This window comes from Mustela lutreola, chromosome 1, assembly GCF_030435805.1.
Source record: "Mustela lutreola isolate mMusLut2 chromosome 1, mMusLut2.pri, whole genome shotgun sequence".
NCBI classification, from domain to species: Eukaryota; Metazoa; Chordata; class Mammalia; order Carnivora; family Mustelidae; genus Mustela; species Mustela lutreola.
The window spans coordinates 65,632,460-65,646,503 of NC_081290.1; the positions used below are offsets into that span (position 1 = coordinate 65,632,460).

Sequence of the window (14,044 nt, forward strand, 5' to 3'; positions counted from 1 at the left end):
CAGCATGGATCAGGGAGGCAGCTGGAGGGCACCAATACTGCCTCCTCCCACCCTGGACAGGTGGCTCTGCTCCTGGGTCCTCAGCACCTGTCCTGCCTAGTACACACACAGATGCATTTCCTCCCACAGCTGGCCTCTGGGCGGTCGCCATGACAACGGGCCATGCTCTCTAATTGGCCGAAGGATGCGTATATGTTTCTGGGACTTCTCTTCACTTTTTTCTCTCCCATACTCCATCCAGCATCATAAATAATAATAACATATGGCTGTCCACGACCGTATAGTTACAACTGTCCCTAATAATACATTGTAACGTGATGATGCTGATTTTCTGCTTTCCTTTGTTACTGATTTACTGCTGCACTGAAGAAAGGTTACAACAAAATACACAGCATGACCTCATTTGGGTTAAAAAAGAATACAGCACAAAGGGACCTAAGGGGCGTGTCACATAATATTATCAGGGCTACCTTGGCCAGTTGGAGAGCACACGGTATCCATCTTCGGCACAGCTGGGCTGCTGGGCAGCTGGCATCCTTCCAAGCTGCAGCAGGGCTCAGGCTCCCCCCGCCCCCCGCCTCAGGGCCCAGCACTGAGCACGGTATCAGGCACACAGTAGGCCAAACACAGATCCCAGCAGAGAGACGAAAGAAAAAGCAGGGCACTGACACCTGGGTGGCTCAGACGGTTGAGCATCTGCCTTCAGCTCAGGTCATGATCCCAGGGGCCTGGAATCGAGTCCTACATTGGGCTCCTTGCTCAGCAGGAGTCTGCTTCTCCCTCTGCCTGCTGCTCCCCCAGCTTGTATGTGTTCTCTTTCTCTGACAAATAAATAAAATTCTTAAAAACAATGCAGAGCAGAGTCCTGAGACAGAGGAAGGGCTTGCTTCCCCAGACTCACAACTCCCCAGTGAAGGAGTTCCAGGGACGTGTGCCGACAGGGTGCCCACAACACCCTGATTTGGGGGCAAGGATGGCTGGATGCTCTGGCCTGTGACCGACCTGGTGCCCTGGAGGGCGGATGTGTCCAGGCTGTGTGCTGGCCATGGTGCTTGGAGCCCATGTGTTGGAACGGGACATGGGCGCTCTTGGGTGGGGGGTCCAAGGCTTGCAGCTGTGATGAAGATGAATTTCTGCCGGTCTCTGAGTGGTATCTGAGAAGTGGGTGCAGTGACCCAGGGAGGGAGGAGGAGGAGTGTGGCGTATATCCCGAGGTCCCATGTGTTCACAGCCTCTCTGTTGTGTTATGAGCATGTGTCATGCTCAGATTTGGGGGACTGGGTGAAGTTAACTTGCTCGAGGCCTGTTGAAAACTGGAATCCAGGGCACCCGTCTCAGCCGAACGGAAGTTTATCCAAGCTGAGACTGCCCGCCTCAGGCCAATGAGCACCAGTAACCCCCAGTGCAGACGGTCACGGGGCCTTTCAAGGAGCCGTGACCACAGGGCCCAGCATTGCTGCTCATCGCACTGTCCCGACTGTATCTCAGTCCTTGACAAATGACGGATTGTTTAAAAGAGGAGCTCACACCAAGAGAGCCGTTACCATGTGCTTGCAGCCATGGCAGCCACAGAAGCCAGGCACCCCCTGCCTTCGCTAAGCGTGTCACTGACCTTGTCTCACCGAAGTAACAGGAATCATAATTAAGATCTTTCGTGACATTGACGACATCATGGGCTGAATTACATCCTGCCAAACCCATATCTTGAAGCCCTAACCCCTGGGACCTCAGGTGGGACCGTGTTTGGAGATGGGGTCTTTACAGAGGTAAGTAAGATAAAAGGAGGTCATGAGGGTGGACCTCTATCCCATCTGACTGGTGACCTTAGAAGAAGAGATTAGGACACAGAAAGACACAGAGGGATGACCATGTGAGGGAGCAGAAGAAGACTAGAAGCCAAGGATGGTGGCCTCAGGACAGCCAGCTCTGCCCCTACCTGAATCTCAGCCCCAGCCTCCTAGACAGGGAGAGAAATGCGTTTCTGAGGTTGGAGCCACCTGCTCTGTGGGATTTATTTGCTATGGTGGCTGAGCTACGAGCACAGATGTCATACTGATCATCGCAGTGAGCATTCCCGAAGTCCTACCTCTGGCCAGAGCTGCAACTCAGGGCTCCCCCCCCAGGCCCTAGTCAGCAGGAACTATGAGTCTCCTTTGGTACAGATGAGTCCTCAGAGGCTTAGAGAGGTTCACTCATCACCCAAGGGCACACAGCTGGTCTGATGAATTCACACCGCCTTTCTGAGCCTCTGAGGGCATGTTCACAAAGGGCCACACTGTGATTCATCCTTGGGGCTCGTAATAATCATGTTCCCCCAAGGACTAGAGTACTTGGGATTGTTACCCATCAGAACTCAGATCAGGAGTGACTCTGCATCCAAAGAGTACGAGATTCAGGGCTGAAAAGGTGTCAGGAAGAGCTGATCCAACCCCCACAGTGTCCCACCTGGCCAGGTGGGAAGGGGCTGGCAGGAGGGATGTGCCCCAAGTCACCTGCTGCTCCTTGCAGTAGCAGAGCAAGGCCTTGATGCCCAGCTGCTCCTCCCCCAGCCTGTACCAGGAGCCTCAGGGATCTTCCTCCCAGCACAGTTTGGTGCTCACGGGTAAATTAGCAGAAGTACCGAACTCCCACTGCCTGTCCTGCCACCAGAGATAGCTGCTGTGAAAGACCTAGTGATCATTTTAATACTTTGTGTACACACCACCTGCACACATACCTACGTGCACATGTACACACCTGCACACACACCCACATGCACATGTACGCACCCATGCATACACCCACATGCACAAAACATACCCACGTGCACACGTGCACACCAGCACACACCCATGTGCACATACCCCACATGCACATGTACACACCTGCACACACCCACATACTCACACACCCATATATACACCCATGTGCACACACCCACATGTGCACACACACCTGCACACACCCATATGTATGCATACACATCGATGCACACACCAGCATACACACCCATATGCACACATACACACCGGCACACACACCTGCACACATCCATATGCACACATGCACACCCATACACACACCCATATGTACACATACACTCCTACACACACACACCTGCATGCACATCCACATGCACACATACTCAACCACACAACCCATGTGCCACATACACACACCTACACACACCCATATGCACACATACACACCCACATACACACCTGCACGTACACCCATATGCACACACACACATCTCGTATGCACATGCACCTATATACACATATACCTCTCTTTGTTCACACATGTACACACATACACTCTTTAATGAAAATGGGATCACATAACATATATTATCAGTAACATGCTTCTTGTAGGAACACATTAGCAACATTTCCCAGGGCAAAAGATGCACATCTGTACAGCTATTGGCCACGACTGCCCAGTCCCATGTGAGCCTGAGTATTTCTTATTCAGGCAAGACTTAGCTGTGGGATGGGGACACAATATTGATTTGACACCCCCATGGACAGCAGCTGTGAGCATATCTGTTTGGGCACCGTTGCCCTGGAAATAGGCAGTCCCCAGGTGGCTTGGCAGTCCTTGCCAAAGGAACTGAGTCGACATCGTGAGGTCTACCCTGGTCTGTGCCCCGTGGCAGGGATGAGGGCACCAGGTCCACACCCTGATGCTCAAGGATGCCCAGCCCCCGATGGCTCCCCCAGCAATGACCCTGGCCCAGACCATTCCCCCACCAGCCTCCCCACTCTCCGACTCACATAGATCACACGGCTGGGAGACCCCGAAGTGCTGGAAGCAGGTACAGAGATGATGCTCTCAGAAGAGCTTCTGGTTTCCTGGAAAGGAGACAGGAGGAGATTGTAGCAGCACATGTCAGTGCCAGAAGCTTCCAGACGCAATCATCACAGGTCACGCTCCAACAGAAATGCCAGTTGCGAGAATTTTTTTTTTTTTTTTTTTTTTTTTTTAGGTTGAAAGAATTCTTAAAATAAACACTCAGGCTTGAATGAGCTGCTGGAAAGCTATAATCAGACAGACACAGCAGGTGACATGGGCTGCCAGCACCCCAGCGAGCTCTCTGCACGGTTGGAAACACTCCGATGATCACCCGGCTTGCATGCACAGAAATTATCTGTGTTTCAGGGGACAAGAGCAAGTGATGCATTTTCAACCGATTCTGCATGCTCCGGTAGCAAAGGCCATCACTTTTACGCACAATGTTACTGCTCAGAGGTGTTATTTTCCACCTAGATTATAGGGGTGGGTGGTCTTTGCTCATTCTACCAGCCTGGTCCTTTGTTGTCAGAATCTGTGGCCATGTCATCTGTGACCTGCTCCTCGAACGTCCACCCCATCCCTCTTCCCTCCCAGACCACATCTCCTGCTTCACCCAAGGGAACGGTTTCCCTGGCCCTTCCTCTGTCCCCTGCATCAGGGCTGCCCATCCCTGCAAAGACACTGTCCTTCTCCAGTTCCCAACCCACTCTCTACACCTGCATCTCTCCCCACTTGTAGGGTGTGACCTGGCAGCTGTCTGTCCCCCCAACCCCCAGCCCAGCCTCCACACCTGCCTGGACCACCCACCACCTGGCTTTCCCATGCCACCCCTGCCAAGAATGTAGACCTCCCTCCCTCCCCACCCCGCAGACAGCTCCCCCGGCTGCCTCCTTTCTTGCTGCCATCCTTCTTGGTGTCCCATGCCCCCTGCAGTGAAGCCAGCAGCCTGGGAAGGGCCCCATTGTAGGCTGAATGATGTCTCCTGAAATTCCTATATTGAAACCTTCATCCCGAGCACCCCAGAATGTGACCCTGTTTGGAGAGATGTAATTAACGTCAGATAAGATCACAAGGGGAGGTTCTGATCCAATCCAATAGGGGTCCTTATAAGAAGGGGGGATCAGGACACAGATGGGTTAACAGGGAAGACTGTGTGAAGACACAGGGAGAAGGCGGCTGTCTACACCCCATGAGGGGAGGCCTTGGAAGGAACCATTCCTGTCTGCACATTGAGCCAGGACCCCCAGCCCCAGGGACTGGGAGAGAATACATTTCTACTGGTTGAGTCACCAGTCTGCAGCAGTGGCCCCAGGACACTCTCACGGGCCATAGGGCCCTCCCCTTGCAGGTGGAGGACATCCAGCTCTTCCTTCTCTTGGCAGGACAGCAATAAGAACAGGACAACATCCTATCATGCCTATAAGGCAGAGGGATGGCGGCCCAGGGAATCTGATTGCAATCCTGGTTATACATTTGGGGCAGAAAGAGAAGAGGGAGAGGGCGCAAGGCTGAGGGTCCCCATCTCACTCGCCCATGCAGCCATTCTGGTCTGTCTCCATCACCCACACTCCTGGGGACGGCCAGCTTCTTCCAGGTCCAGGCGTGGGGCTGCCCCTTCCCTCAGGGCCTTCCCTGCCTGTCTGGGCCCCGGCTGTGTCCCAGCAATGGACGGGGCACTGACCCAGGGCTTCCAAGGGCCAGTGGGACTCAGCTCGACCCTACTGTGCAGTCTCGTGCCCTCGGCCTCCCCCACGTCAGACACAGCCGCGTGCTGTCTGCAGAGAAGGTCCCAAGACAGCTAACGGGTATGTGTCTGTCCCTGGCCCTGTGTGCAGGTGGCCCATCATCCGGGCCCCAAATGAGGTCCATACACATTCTATATACTTGGAAAAAACCCTTTGAGTCTCTGCTTCCTTGTCTATAAAGGCAATTTCCCTGAGGATCCAACCAGAGACATGGCGTGCTGGGGGTCCAGTGCCGGCAAATCATCCTGGTTGTCATATCATTTCAGCCTGGGCTCAGGACACAAAGCCCCTTGCTTGTAAAGCAGAGGAACTTGGGGTGTTTTCAAGGAAGGGGTGCTGAAGCGGGGAGACCCAAGGACAGCTGCGCGCCCGAGGAATGCCTCTTGGCCCTGGGGTGACACCACCACTGTGATCCCAGGCGCTTGGGCTGCCTCCATGGGCGCAGGGACTGGCAGTGTCCCTGTACCTGCAAGGAGTCCCCAGCAGGCAGCTCCTCCGAGCCGAGCCCTGGGAACCTCCTCCAGGGCCCAGAGACCCAGCTTTCTCTCACTCTCTATATGGACTCCAACACACCCCAAGGAGCCTCACTATTAATCAATACTTACTTGTGTTCTTGGGGGCTTGTTCACACCCATGGAGACAGATGGGGCCAGGCTGCTCACCCAGCCCCTTCCCCAGCACTAGGCCTGACCCCCAGCAGGCACCATCCTGTAACAGCGACTCGGGAGCCTGGTTCTCGCGGGGTCATGTACAAGTCATACTGACACGGTGCAAGGAGTGCAACACCCATTCATCTCCATGTAAAAGCCTAGGGCTGAGGCTCAGAGAGGGCTGGCGGGCAGCCCAGGGTCACACAGCCGGGTAGTGGCAGAGCTGGATTGTAGTTCTGAGGCTTATTCTACTGCCCCTGGCTACCGCAGAGAATTCCATGGCCCACGTTCGGCCAGCCTGCCCTTGCACTGGGGCCTTTCCAGCTGGTCCCACCATAGCAGGTAGCTCAGGGCTCTGTGTACAGAGCAGAGTCAGGGGCATTGCCTCTTGAAGTCCAGCCAGGGTCCTCACAGCCCGTGGGATCAGCCAGGCCAGGCCAGCCCCGCCCCCCCCAGCACCCCAGCTGGGGCAGAAGCCCACCTGACCCTCCCCAGGCCACCTTCACCTTAACTGTGCATGGAGTCCCTCTCCAGCTACCTGGCTGGGACATCCCTGCCTGTCACCCCCGGAGCGCCCTGCACCCTGGAGCCTGCCTGTCGCACTAGATGCCAGGAAGTCTGCTAGGGGCAGGGACCGGGCCATCTCATTCATCTCTACATTCCAGCCACCAGCCAGTAGGTACTCAGTAGGAGCTCTGTGGCTAGCTGTGTCCGGAATGAGCACATGACCCAGTGACCAAGGACGTACCAGGGATGGGCAGTCAGGGCGAGAGCCTTCTGGAAGGTTTTCCTTGGGCACCCTCAGTGGACACCCAGGAGCCATCCTTGTCCTGCAGAGTCATTGTGCCCTGGGGGGATGTCTTCAGGGAGGACAAAGGGCCCTCCCTTTCCTAGCCTGTCCTTACAGGGATCCCAGTGCCAGCCTCTCCTACTGGAGAGCAACTCAGAGGCACAGACTGAGCTGTTCCCATGGGTCCAGGAGCCTGGCAAAGAGGGCCCTTGTTAAAGGACTGGTTATTGGTCAGGTAATGCTGAGCTAGCTATTGTCTGGATTACCAGGTAGCAGGGGGCTTCCTCCACCTGGGGGCCGCTTCCAGAGAGAGCTAGGAATGCCTGCACCAGCTCTGCTGTGCTTCTCAGGGGCTGGCCCCGCCGAGATGACCCTGACCCAGAGCTGACCTGGGGCTGAGCCTACCAAGATGACCCTGACCCAGAGCTGACCCGGGGCTGACCTGGGGCTGACCACGCCTGGCTGTTTCATGCCCCCCAAGTGGCTTGCATGAAATGAATAATACAGGAAAGTACAGTTCAGTCTTCCTGTCTCGCAGCCCAGGAGCAGCCAGGCTGGCTGGGAGAACTCTCTGGAAGGGGACCTGTGGCCCAGGCCCGTCCATTCACTGTGAGCCCCACCCTTGGTCTGTTCTCACTTGGGTTAGACAGAGGAGGCTCTGAAGGGCTGAAGGGTGAAATGCGGGACAAGCAGGGCATGACCGGGGCCTGGATCCTGTCCCGGGACACAGAGGGCAGGCCCTGTGCACCAGTCCCGGGCACAGCACCAAGGGACAGCTGTTCTCAAGGGACAGTCTCGGTACCGGATGTTCCCAGGGTGTCAGCAGAGACACAGCCCAGGAAGCCAGGCCCGGCTGTGCAGCAACCCTCTCCTTCTTCCCTGTCTGGCAATCAGAGGACCTCCCATCCCTTGGGCCAGCAGCCATGGTCACAGCGGGCTGACCTCTGGGCTGAGAGCGGAGGTCGCTGCTGCTGGCAGGCCTGGCTATCCCGACTTGTCTTTGAGTGGGCTGGCCATGGGCCTGAGTCCCCCCGGTCACTCTCGGGAAACGGGTCTGGAGGCTTCTCAGGTCCCTTCGGCAGGCTTTTGGGTGGGGATTTGGGGAGGGGTCCCACCGACAAATGTCGGGATCCTGCGGTCACTTCGAGATCAGGGATGCTGCCTGGCTCATCTCCAAGGCCTCGAGTAGCCCAGGGGAGTAGCCTTGGGGGCCTCGAGTAGCCCAGGGGCAGGACCTTGGGAGCTCCATCAGCCACACAAGACAATGGTGCCCCTGCCATTTACCACGACCCGAGTTGTGTACATGACAAAACTGGGCATATCTGTCCTCCGTGAGCTCACCCGTGTCTGTGAACCTATGACCACATGCAACCAAAGGGATGCGGAGCCTGATGGGGCTAAGGAGAGCCTGAGCTGGGAGTCACTCTGGACGACGTGGATTGGGTTCCCTGGGATCTCGGGGTCCTGGTGAGGAGGGCAGGATGCGATCGGGGCACAGGTAGTGACAGAAGGGAGGCCTCCAGACATGGGAACAGAAATGGAAGAGTAGAGGGGCCCCCCTGGAGCCTCCAGAGGGAGCACAGCCCCATCAGGGAGCATATCTGTGGTTCTTTAAGTCACTAAACATGAGGTCACTCAGTACAGCAGCCATAGGGACAAAGGCAGTCACCAGGTCCCTCCTGTGGTCTCCATGCTCTGTGTCCCTGGAGCTGGGAAGATGGCTGCCCCTCCGTCCTTACGTTCCCATGGCTCCCCAGCACTGGGCCTGGGGACAGGCCCCATCCTGCACATGCTCAGTGTGAGCATCCTGGGCCCCAGGCAGTGGGGGACCTGGGGACCCAGCCAAGGGGCGGCAACCATGGTCCCAGACAGGGAGGAGCAGGAGGGCAGGGAGAAGGCCGGGTGGGCGCTCTGGGCCCCAATCCGTGTTCTAGAATTTGGGCTAGAGTTCTAGGAATTCAGCCAAACTGGTGATGGGTGTCACCTGTGGGGCCTGGGGAAGAGGATGGGCCTGGCCACCAGACACTGCTGGTGTCCCTTCCCAGGCTGGGGGGCTTCCTGTGCTCCCTGCTTCCTTCTGCACGGTGTGAGAGGGCACTGTGCTCAGGGAAGCAGACACGGGGGTGCATAATCCAGAGTCCCGGGGCCACAGACCTGCCCTAGGGCTCCTTGCCCCTGTCCTCCAGCTCCTGCTACTATCTACACCCCGGAGGGGGGGATCTCCGGGCCTCTAGCCCTCAGGGGACTCTTCCCCGCCTGCACCCCAGGCCCAAGTCTTGAGCAGCAGCCCCTTTAGGTCTGTGCTCACCAGCCCTAACAAGGGGGCTCTCCAGACTGAGCAGGCCTCCTCTTGGTGGGCATCAAAACTGAACTAAACCGGAGCCCCATGTAGACACTCGGAGGACTCTGAACAAAGCAACTGGCACCACCCAAGAAACAAGGTCACAGGTGAAGGGCAGGGCCAGCCCTGGAGAGGAGAGCCCCAGCGGGGAGGTCCCCACCTTTGGGCCAGATCTGGAGTCCACAGAAAGGGTTGAACAATGGCATGATGGTGCCACAGATGAGGGCAGGCCTGGGACCCACAAGAGGAAGTGCCTCTCCTCCACGGAGCCCTCCTGCCCTGGCCCCAGGGGCACCCTGTGCTCGGGTCCCCATGACTGTCACATAACATGAACGTGTGCCCCCCCCACACCCCTCTGCCCAGAGCATATGGGGGCAGGGCTCCATCACCTCTGGGCCCCAGGCCAGGAGAAGGGCCTGGTACAGCCAGACACTTGGTGATGTCATGTTGAATGACTGAGGCTACCTGCGAGGGAGGCACGGGAAGCTTTCAAACCCACTGGAAGCAATTTCTAAGGGAAAGGGGAGAACATCCCTCTGCTGGTTTCCTTCAGCGAAGACTTACTGAGAGTTTGCCAGACGGGCTTGGGGCTCTCCCATTCTGTGGGGGCCCATACGGAGAGGGTCTCTTCCACCAGCCAGCATCCCCTCAACCTTGCACTTGGTGCCCGTGTATGGACTGTCTGGGGACTACTTGGAGACCCGCTCATGTCCTTGCTGTCCCCAAACTTTTGTGGCCCTCATGCCCTCTAGACCCACGGAGAGGTGGGCGGGCTAGGACAGGGAGGCCCTGAGATACCCCTGCCTTGGCCCGCACCTTCCTCAGCACCCCAGGGCCTCATGCCACCTGGCCCATGGCACGGTGCGACCAGCCAGCAAGCCGTCAGGTGCAGGTGACCACATACGGGCGCCGAAGAAAGCACAGGAGAAAATTGTAAATTCCACCAACCTTGTTTTTGTCTTCAGTTCTGGCTGCTTGTCGGCACGCTGGGTGCCAGATGGAGGAGCCTGCGGACAGATCCCCGAGAGGGAGGGCTCAGTGTCACTTCCCACGATGCAGGGGCCGTGCAGGGAGTCAGCAGCGGGGGGCCGGCTGGAGTTCTGGAGTGGGTGCTGGGCCTGGGGCAAGCAGACCGCCGCCCGGCCCCAGGGGCTCAATGGCCCCGGTGTGGGGGGGCGGGGGTGTACAATGAACTGGAAGCACATCACTGTGAGCTATCTGCCCAGCGGGGGCATCCGGGGTGCCCAGTGGCCTCTCGGTAGAGGGGTGTCAAGTGCGTTCTCGTTCAAAGGGGCAGGGGGAGAGAGGATGAGCTGCCCATGAATGTGGGGGCAGCAGCCAGGCCCAACCACGGGCATGGATGGGGCTGGGACTGGAGCTGGGGATGGGAACCAGCCTTAGGAATGAGGGCTTGGCGGGCGGGGGGGGGGGGGCGACGCGAGAGCTCTTGGCTGGGAGGCAGGAGGGGGAACCCTGGTGGGGAAACCAGGGTGTGGGGTGAAGAGCAGCACCGGGGGCTGCTGGGGACCAGTCATGAGGCTCCGGCATTGGGCCCATCCGTCTCCCTGACTCTCTGGGTCCTGAGCCCTATCCTGCCTCAGTTCGCTCAGCAGCCAGCACGGCCCCAGCACCCACACTGACACCCAGCTCCATCAAGTTAACGGGAACACCACGCCTCTCCTCTCCCCAGTTCAAACTCAAGTTCTCCAGGCGTTGGATTTTTCCCACCTGCCAACAGGGCTGATAGCATTCCTCGCTCATCGGGCCCTCAGGAGAATTCGGGGCGGTTCATCTGGGGTAAGGACATAGCAGAACGGGCCTGCAGAACCGTGCCTTATGGGTTCGCTGTCTCGCCGCACTATGTCTGGTGCTGGCGGGCTCGGTGCACATCAGCCCTCCCTGCGCCCCGTCCTTCAGGGCCCAGAGCACCTGCTCTCCCACTGGGGCCTCCCTGGGATCCCAGCCTGGCCCCATTGCCTCCATGGCTCTGTGTCTAGGTTCATGCCCCATCAAAAAGGGGGCTGAGTCTGCTCTACGCCTGCACCCTCCACCCCAAACAAGCCACACGGCGCCTGGCTCATGAGAGGCACTGGAGACTGTGAAAAGAGCAGCATCCTATTTCTTGCTTGCAAATCCTTCCCAGGAGGGGAACCTTTTATTGCCCCCACATGGCAAAACATCTGCATCTCCTGGAGAGCCCGGAGAGACCACGATTGAGGGGTGTGTGTGTGCGTAAAAACTTCCCTCTTGACAACTATGATTACCAAAGGAATAGGTAAGTCATTGATATTCCTTCTTAAAAATTAAAGACACCCAACAAAGTATAAATCAAAAAATTAAAACCACCTATAACCTCCTAGCCACTCGATTTGGGCCGCTTTCCAGCGTTTTTTTCAGAGAACATGGATAATGTATAAACATTGTTTTCTGTCCTACGATTTTTGTTTCAAGTGTCTGAAAGGTTTCCCCCACAGAAGTAAATATGAGAAGCACAAAAGGGAGGGCGGTGGGACATCCCAGCACATGGAGAGGGGAGGGTTTATCTGTTCCTTGCCAGCTGGTTGTGGCGTTTTATTTCTAAAGTCACATTGGAGATGGGGGGTTCCGTGGCACGCAAGTCCCAGCACACCCCTCCCGTTCACTCAAAGACTTCCTGGAAATGGAGTTGTGTGGGCATTAAGGTTCTTGATCCATTCTGGCATTTTCCCAATTTGTGTTACACCAGCCAGGTAAAAGACCCATTTCCTTGATTCCTCACAATGGGGCTGTGACCCTCCTTTTAATCCTTGTCAGCCCAGTGGGGAAAAGCAGCATCTCATTATTCTTTTCATCTGGGTCTCCCTAATCATTACTGAGCATCACACCTTTCCTGGAAAGGTGTGTCCCAGGATTGGTGGTGCTGGTGGTTATGGGGCAGGGGCTGGCTGCCCTGTTGTCCTCGAAGGCCATGAGGCTCACTAGGTCCCCTGCTTTGCAGAGCTTTGACTGTATGGATTCACCTGTCGACACATTCATGGAGCACCAGTATCCAGGTGGACCAGGCACAGGTTCCCTGGGTGAAGAGGCCCCAGCTGGTGCTCCACAGTGCGGGGTTGAAACCTCTGACCTGGGTCCACCCCCTTGTCACACCAACTGGGAAACTTGAGGTTGCGAGAGGGGAAGGGACTGGCTTCCACATCCCACACAAAGTCACGGCAGGACCCGCCGTCCAGAGCCATGAAGAGCATCTTTATTCCCGGAGACTGGGTCCCCCTTGATGGCGAGCTTCTGTCTTTGTGCTACGGTACCAGCGCCATTGTGCTGGGTGTCAGGAAGGCCTGAAAGCACTATTTACAGTGGGGACGATGCTGGCAGGGGGCCCCCTCCTTCCCAGACATCCCAGCAGCAACAGGAGGGGTGCAAAGGACCCCTTTCATGGGCTCTCAAGCAGAGACTCAAGGAACAAGAGGGGACACCGGGGACGAGGCCGGCCTAGCTGACGTCACCTCACGAGGTTGGGCTCAGAAAGGCAGGCCTGTGTGATACACAGCTCCAAGATGACCGGCCCCTGAGGTCATGAAACAGCCCATATGGGTCTCTCCCATCAGCCCAGCCCTGCTCAGCCTGCCTCTGGGACCACTGGACACAGACGGGTCATTGAATAGAAACAGTGGCTGAAGACGTGAGGTCTCCATATTCAACCCATCGTCTTAGGGAGGGGCCAAGCAGTCCTGGGTCCCTCTCCATGTCCTGGCCATCATCAGCTCATGGCTCTGCCTCCCGCATGCTGCCACTGGGCTGGGTGGGGGGACCTCCCACCTAGTGAGTTGACACAGGCCACCCACCTGTTCCCACCTGGCACACAGTAAGGGCCCAGGGCTATTCCTGTCTTGCCCTAGGGGACTGGGTGGGGCGATTTTGTCCTTACCTTGAAGATACATCTCCTCGCCTTCTGCAAACATCCGGCCGCACCGGACGCATAGCGCACACAGCGGGTGGTAGTGTTTCTCTCCTGCCTGTGTAGACAATAAAACACAAGTGTTTCTGCTAAAACTAAAGGGGCCATAGAAGCAGCCACACTTGGCTGGTGGGCACAGTGTGCCCACATGTGGGGTTCTCAGGGTGTGCTGAGTGTACGCTATGTTCCATACCCATCAGGGGGTTCAGGATGGCGCCCAAGAAAGCCTGGGTCCACCAGGTGTGGAAGCAGGCCACATGCACCAGGGCCACCTGCACCGGGGCCACGTCTGGGAGGAGAGACCCAGCTGCACTGTCCAATCTGCTGGGGAGCAGGGGTGTCACCCAGGCTCTCCAGCTCAGTGGTTGATGGCTCTACCTCCCTCACAGGGCAGGGGGCCAGGTCCTGTCCGTCTCTGTACCCGGAGGTGGGGAAGGGGCTCAGCAAGGGAGAGCAGAAGGGAGGCCGGAGCTAACGTGATCTCCCCAGGTGGAGGCACTGGAGGGGTGGGCTGTCTTAGGCATCTGCATGTGGCTCAAATTTCTCCATTCGCATTTACGGTTTTTATAATCCCTAGCGTCCATGAAATTAGGTGCAAAGAATATCACGTGAATTAGTTACATAGGCTGGCGTAGTGTAATTCTAGACGGCACAGATGAACTGCCCCACACTATCGTCTTGGACACCCCTCCATGGCAATATTGGTAGCCTTGGGCTCAGGTGGGCGGCAGCCGGCTGCTGGCCATGGTGCTGACACCACCTTTCACTCTCCCTGACATGGGATCACTTCCAGAATGATCACTTCCG

At 57.0% G+C, this 14,044-nt stretch overlaps 1 protein-coding gene across 2 annotated transcripts in view; it reads right to left on the bottom strand.

The window, feature by feature from the left end:
- Positions 1-14,044, bottom strand: part of ABLIM2 (actin binding LIM protein family member 2) — a 133,141-nt gene that overhangs the window by 53,064 nt on the left and 66,033 nt on the right. For both annotated transcript variants that reach the window (XM_059166089.1, XM_059166081.1), the window contains exons 7-9: positions 13,208-13,295; positions 10,249-10,307; positions 3,756-3,833 (exon numbers count right to left, since the gene is read on the bottom strand). In XM_059166089.1, coding sequence (XP_059022072.1) covers positions 3,756-3,833; positions 10,249-10,307; positions 13,208-13,295 — 225 coding nt within the window. The remainder of the gene's footprint in view (positions 1-3,755; positions 3,834-10,248; positions 10,308-13,207; positions 13,296-14,044) is intronic.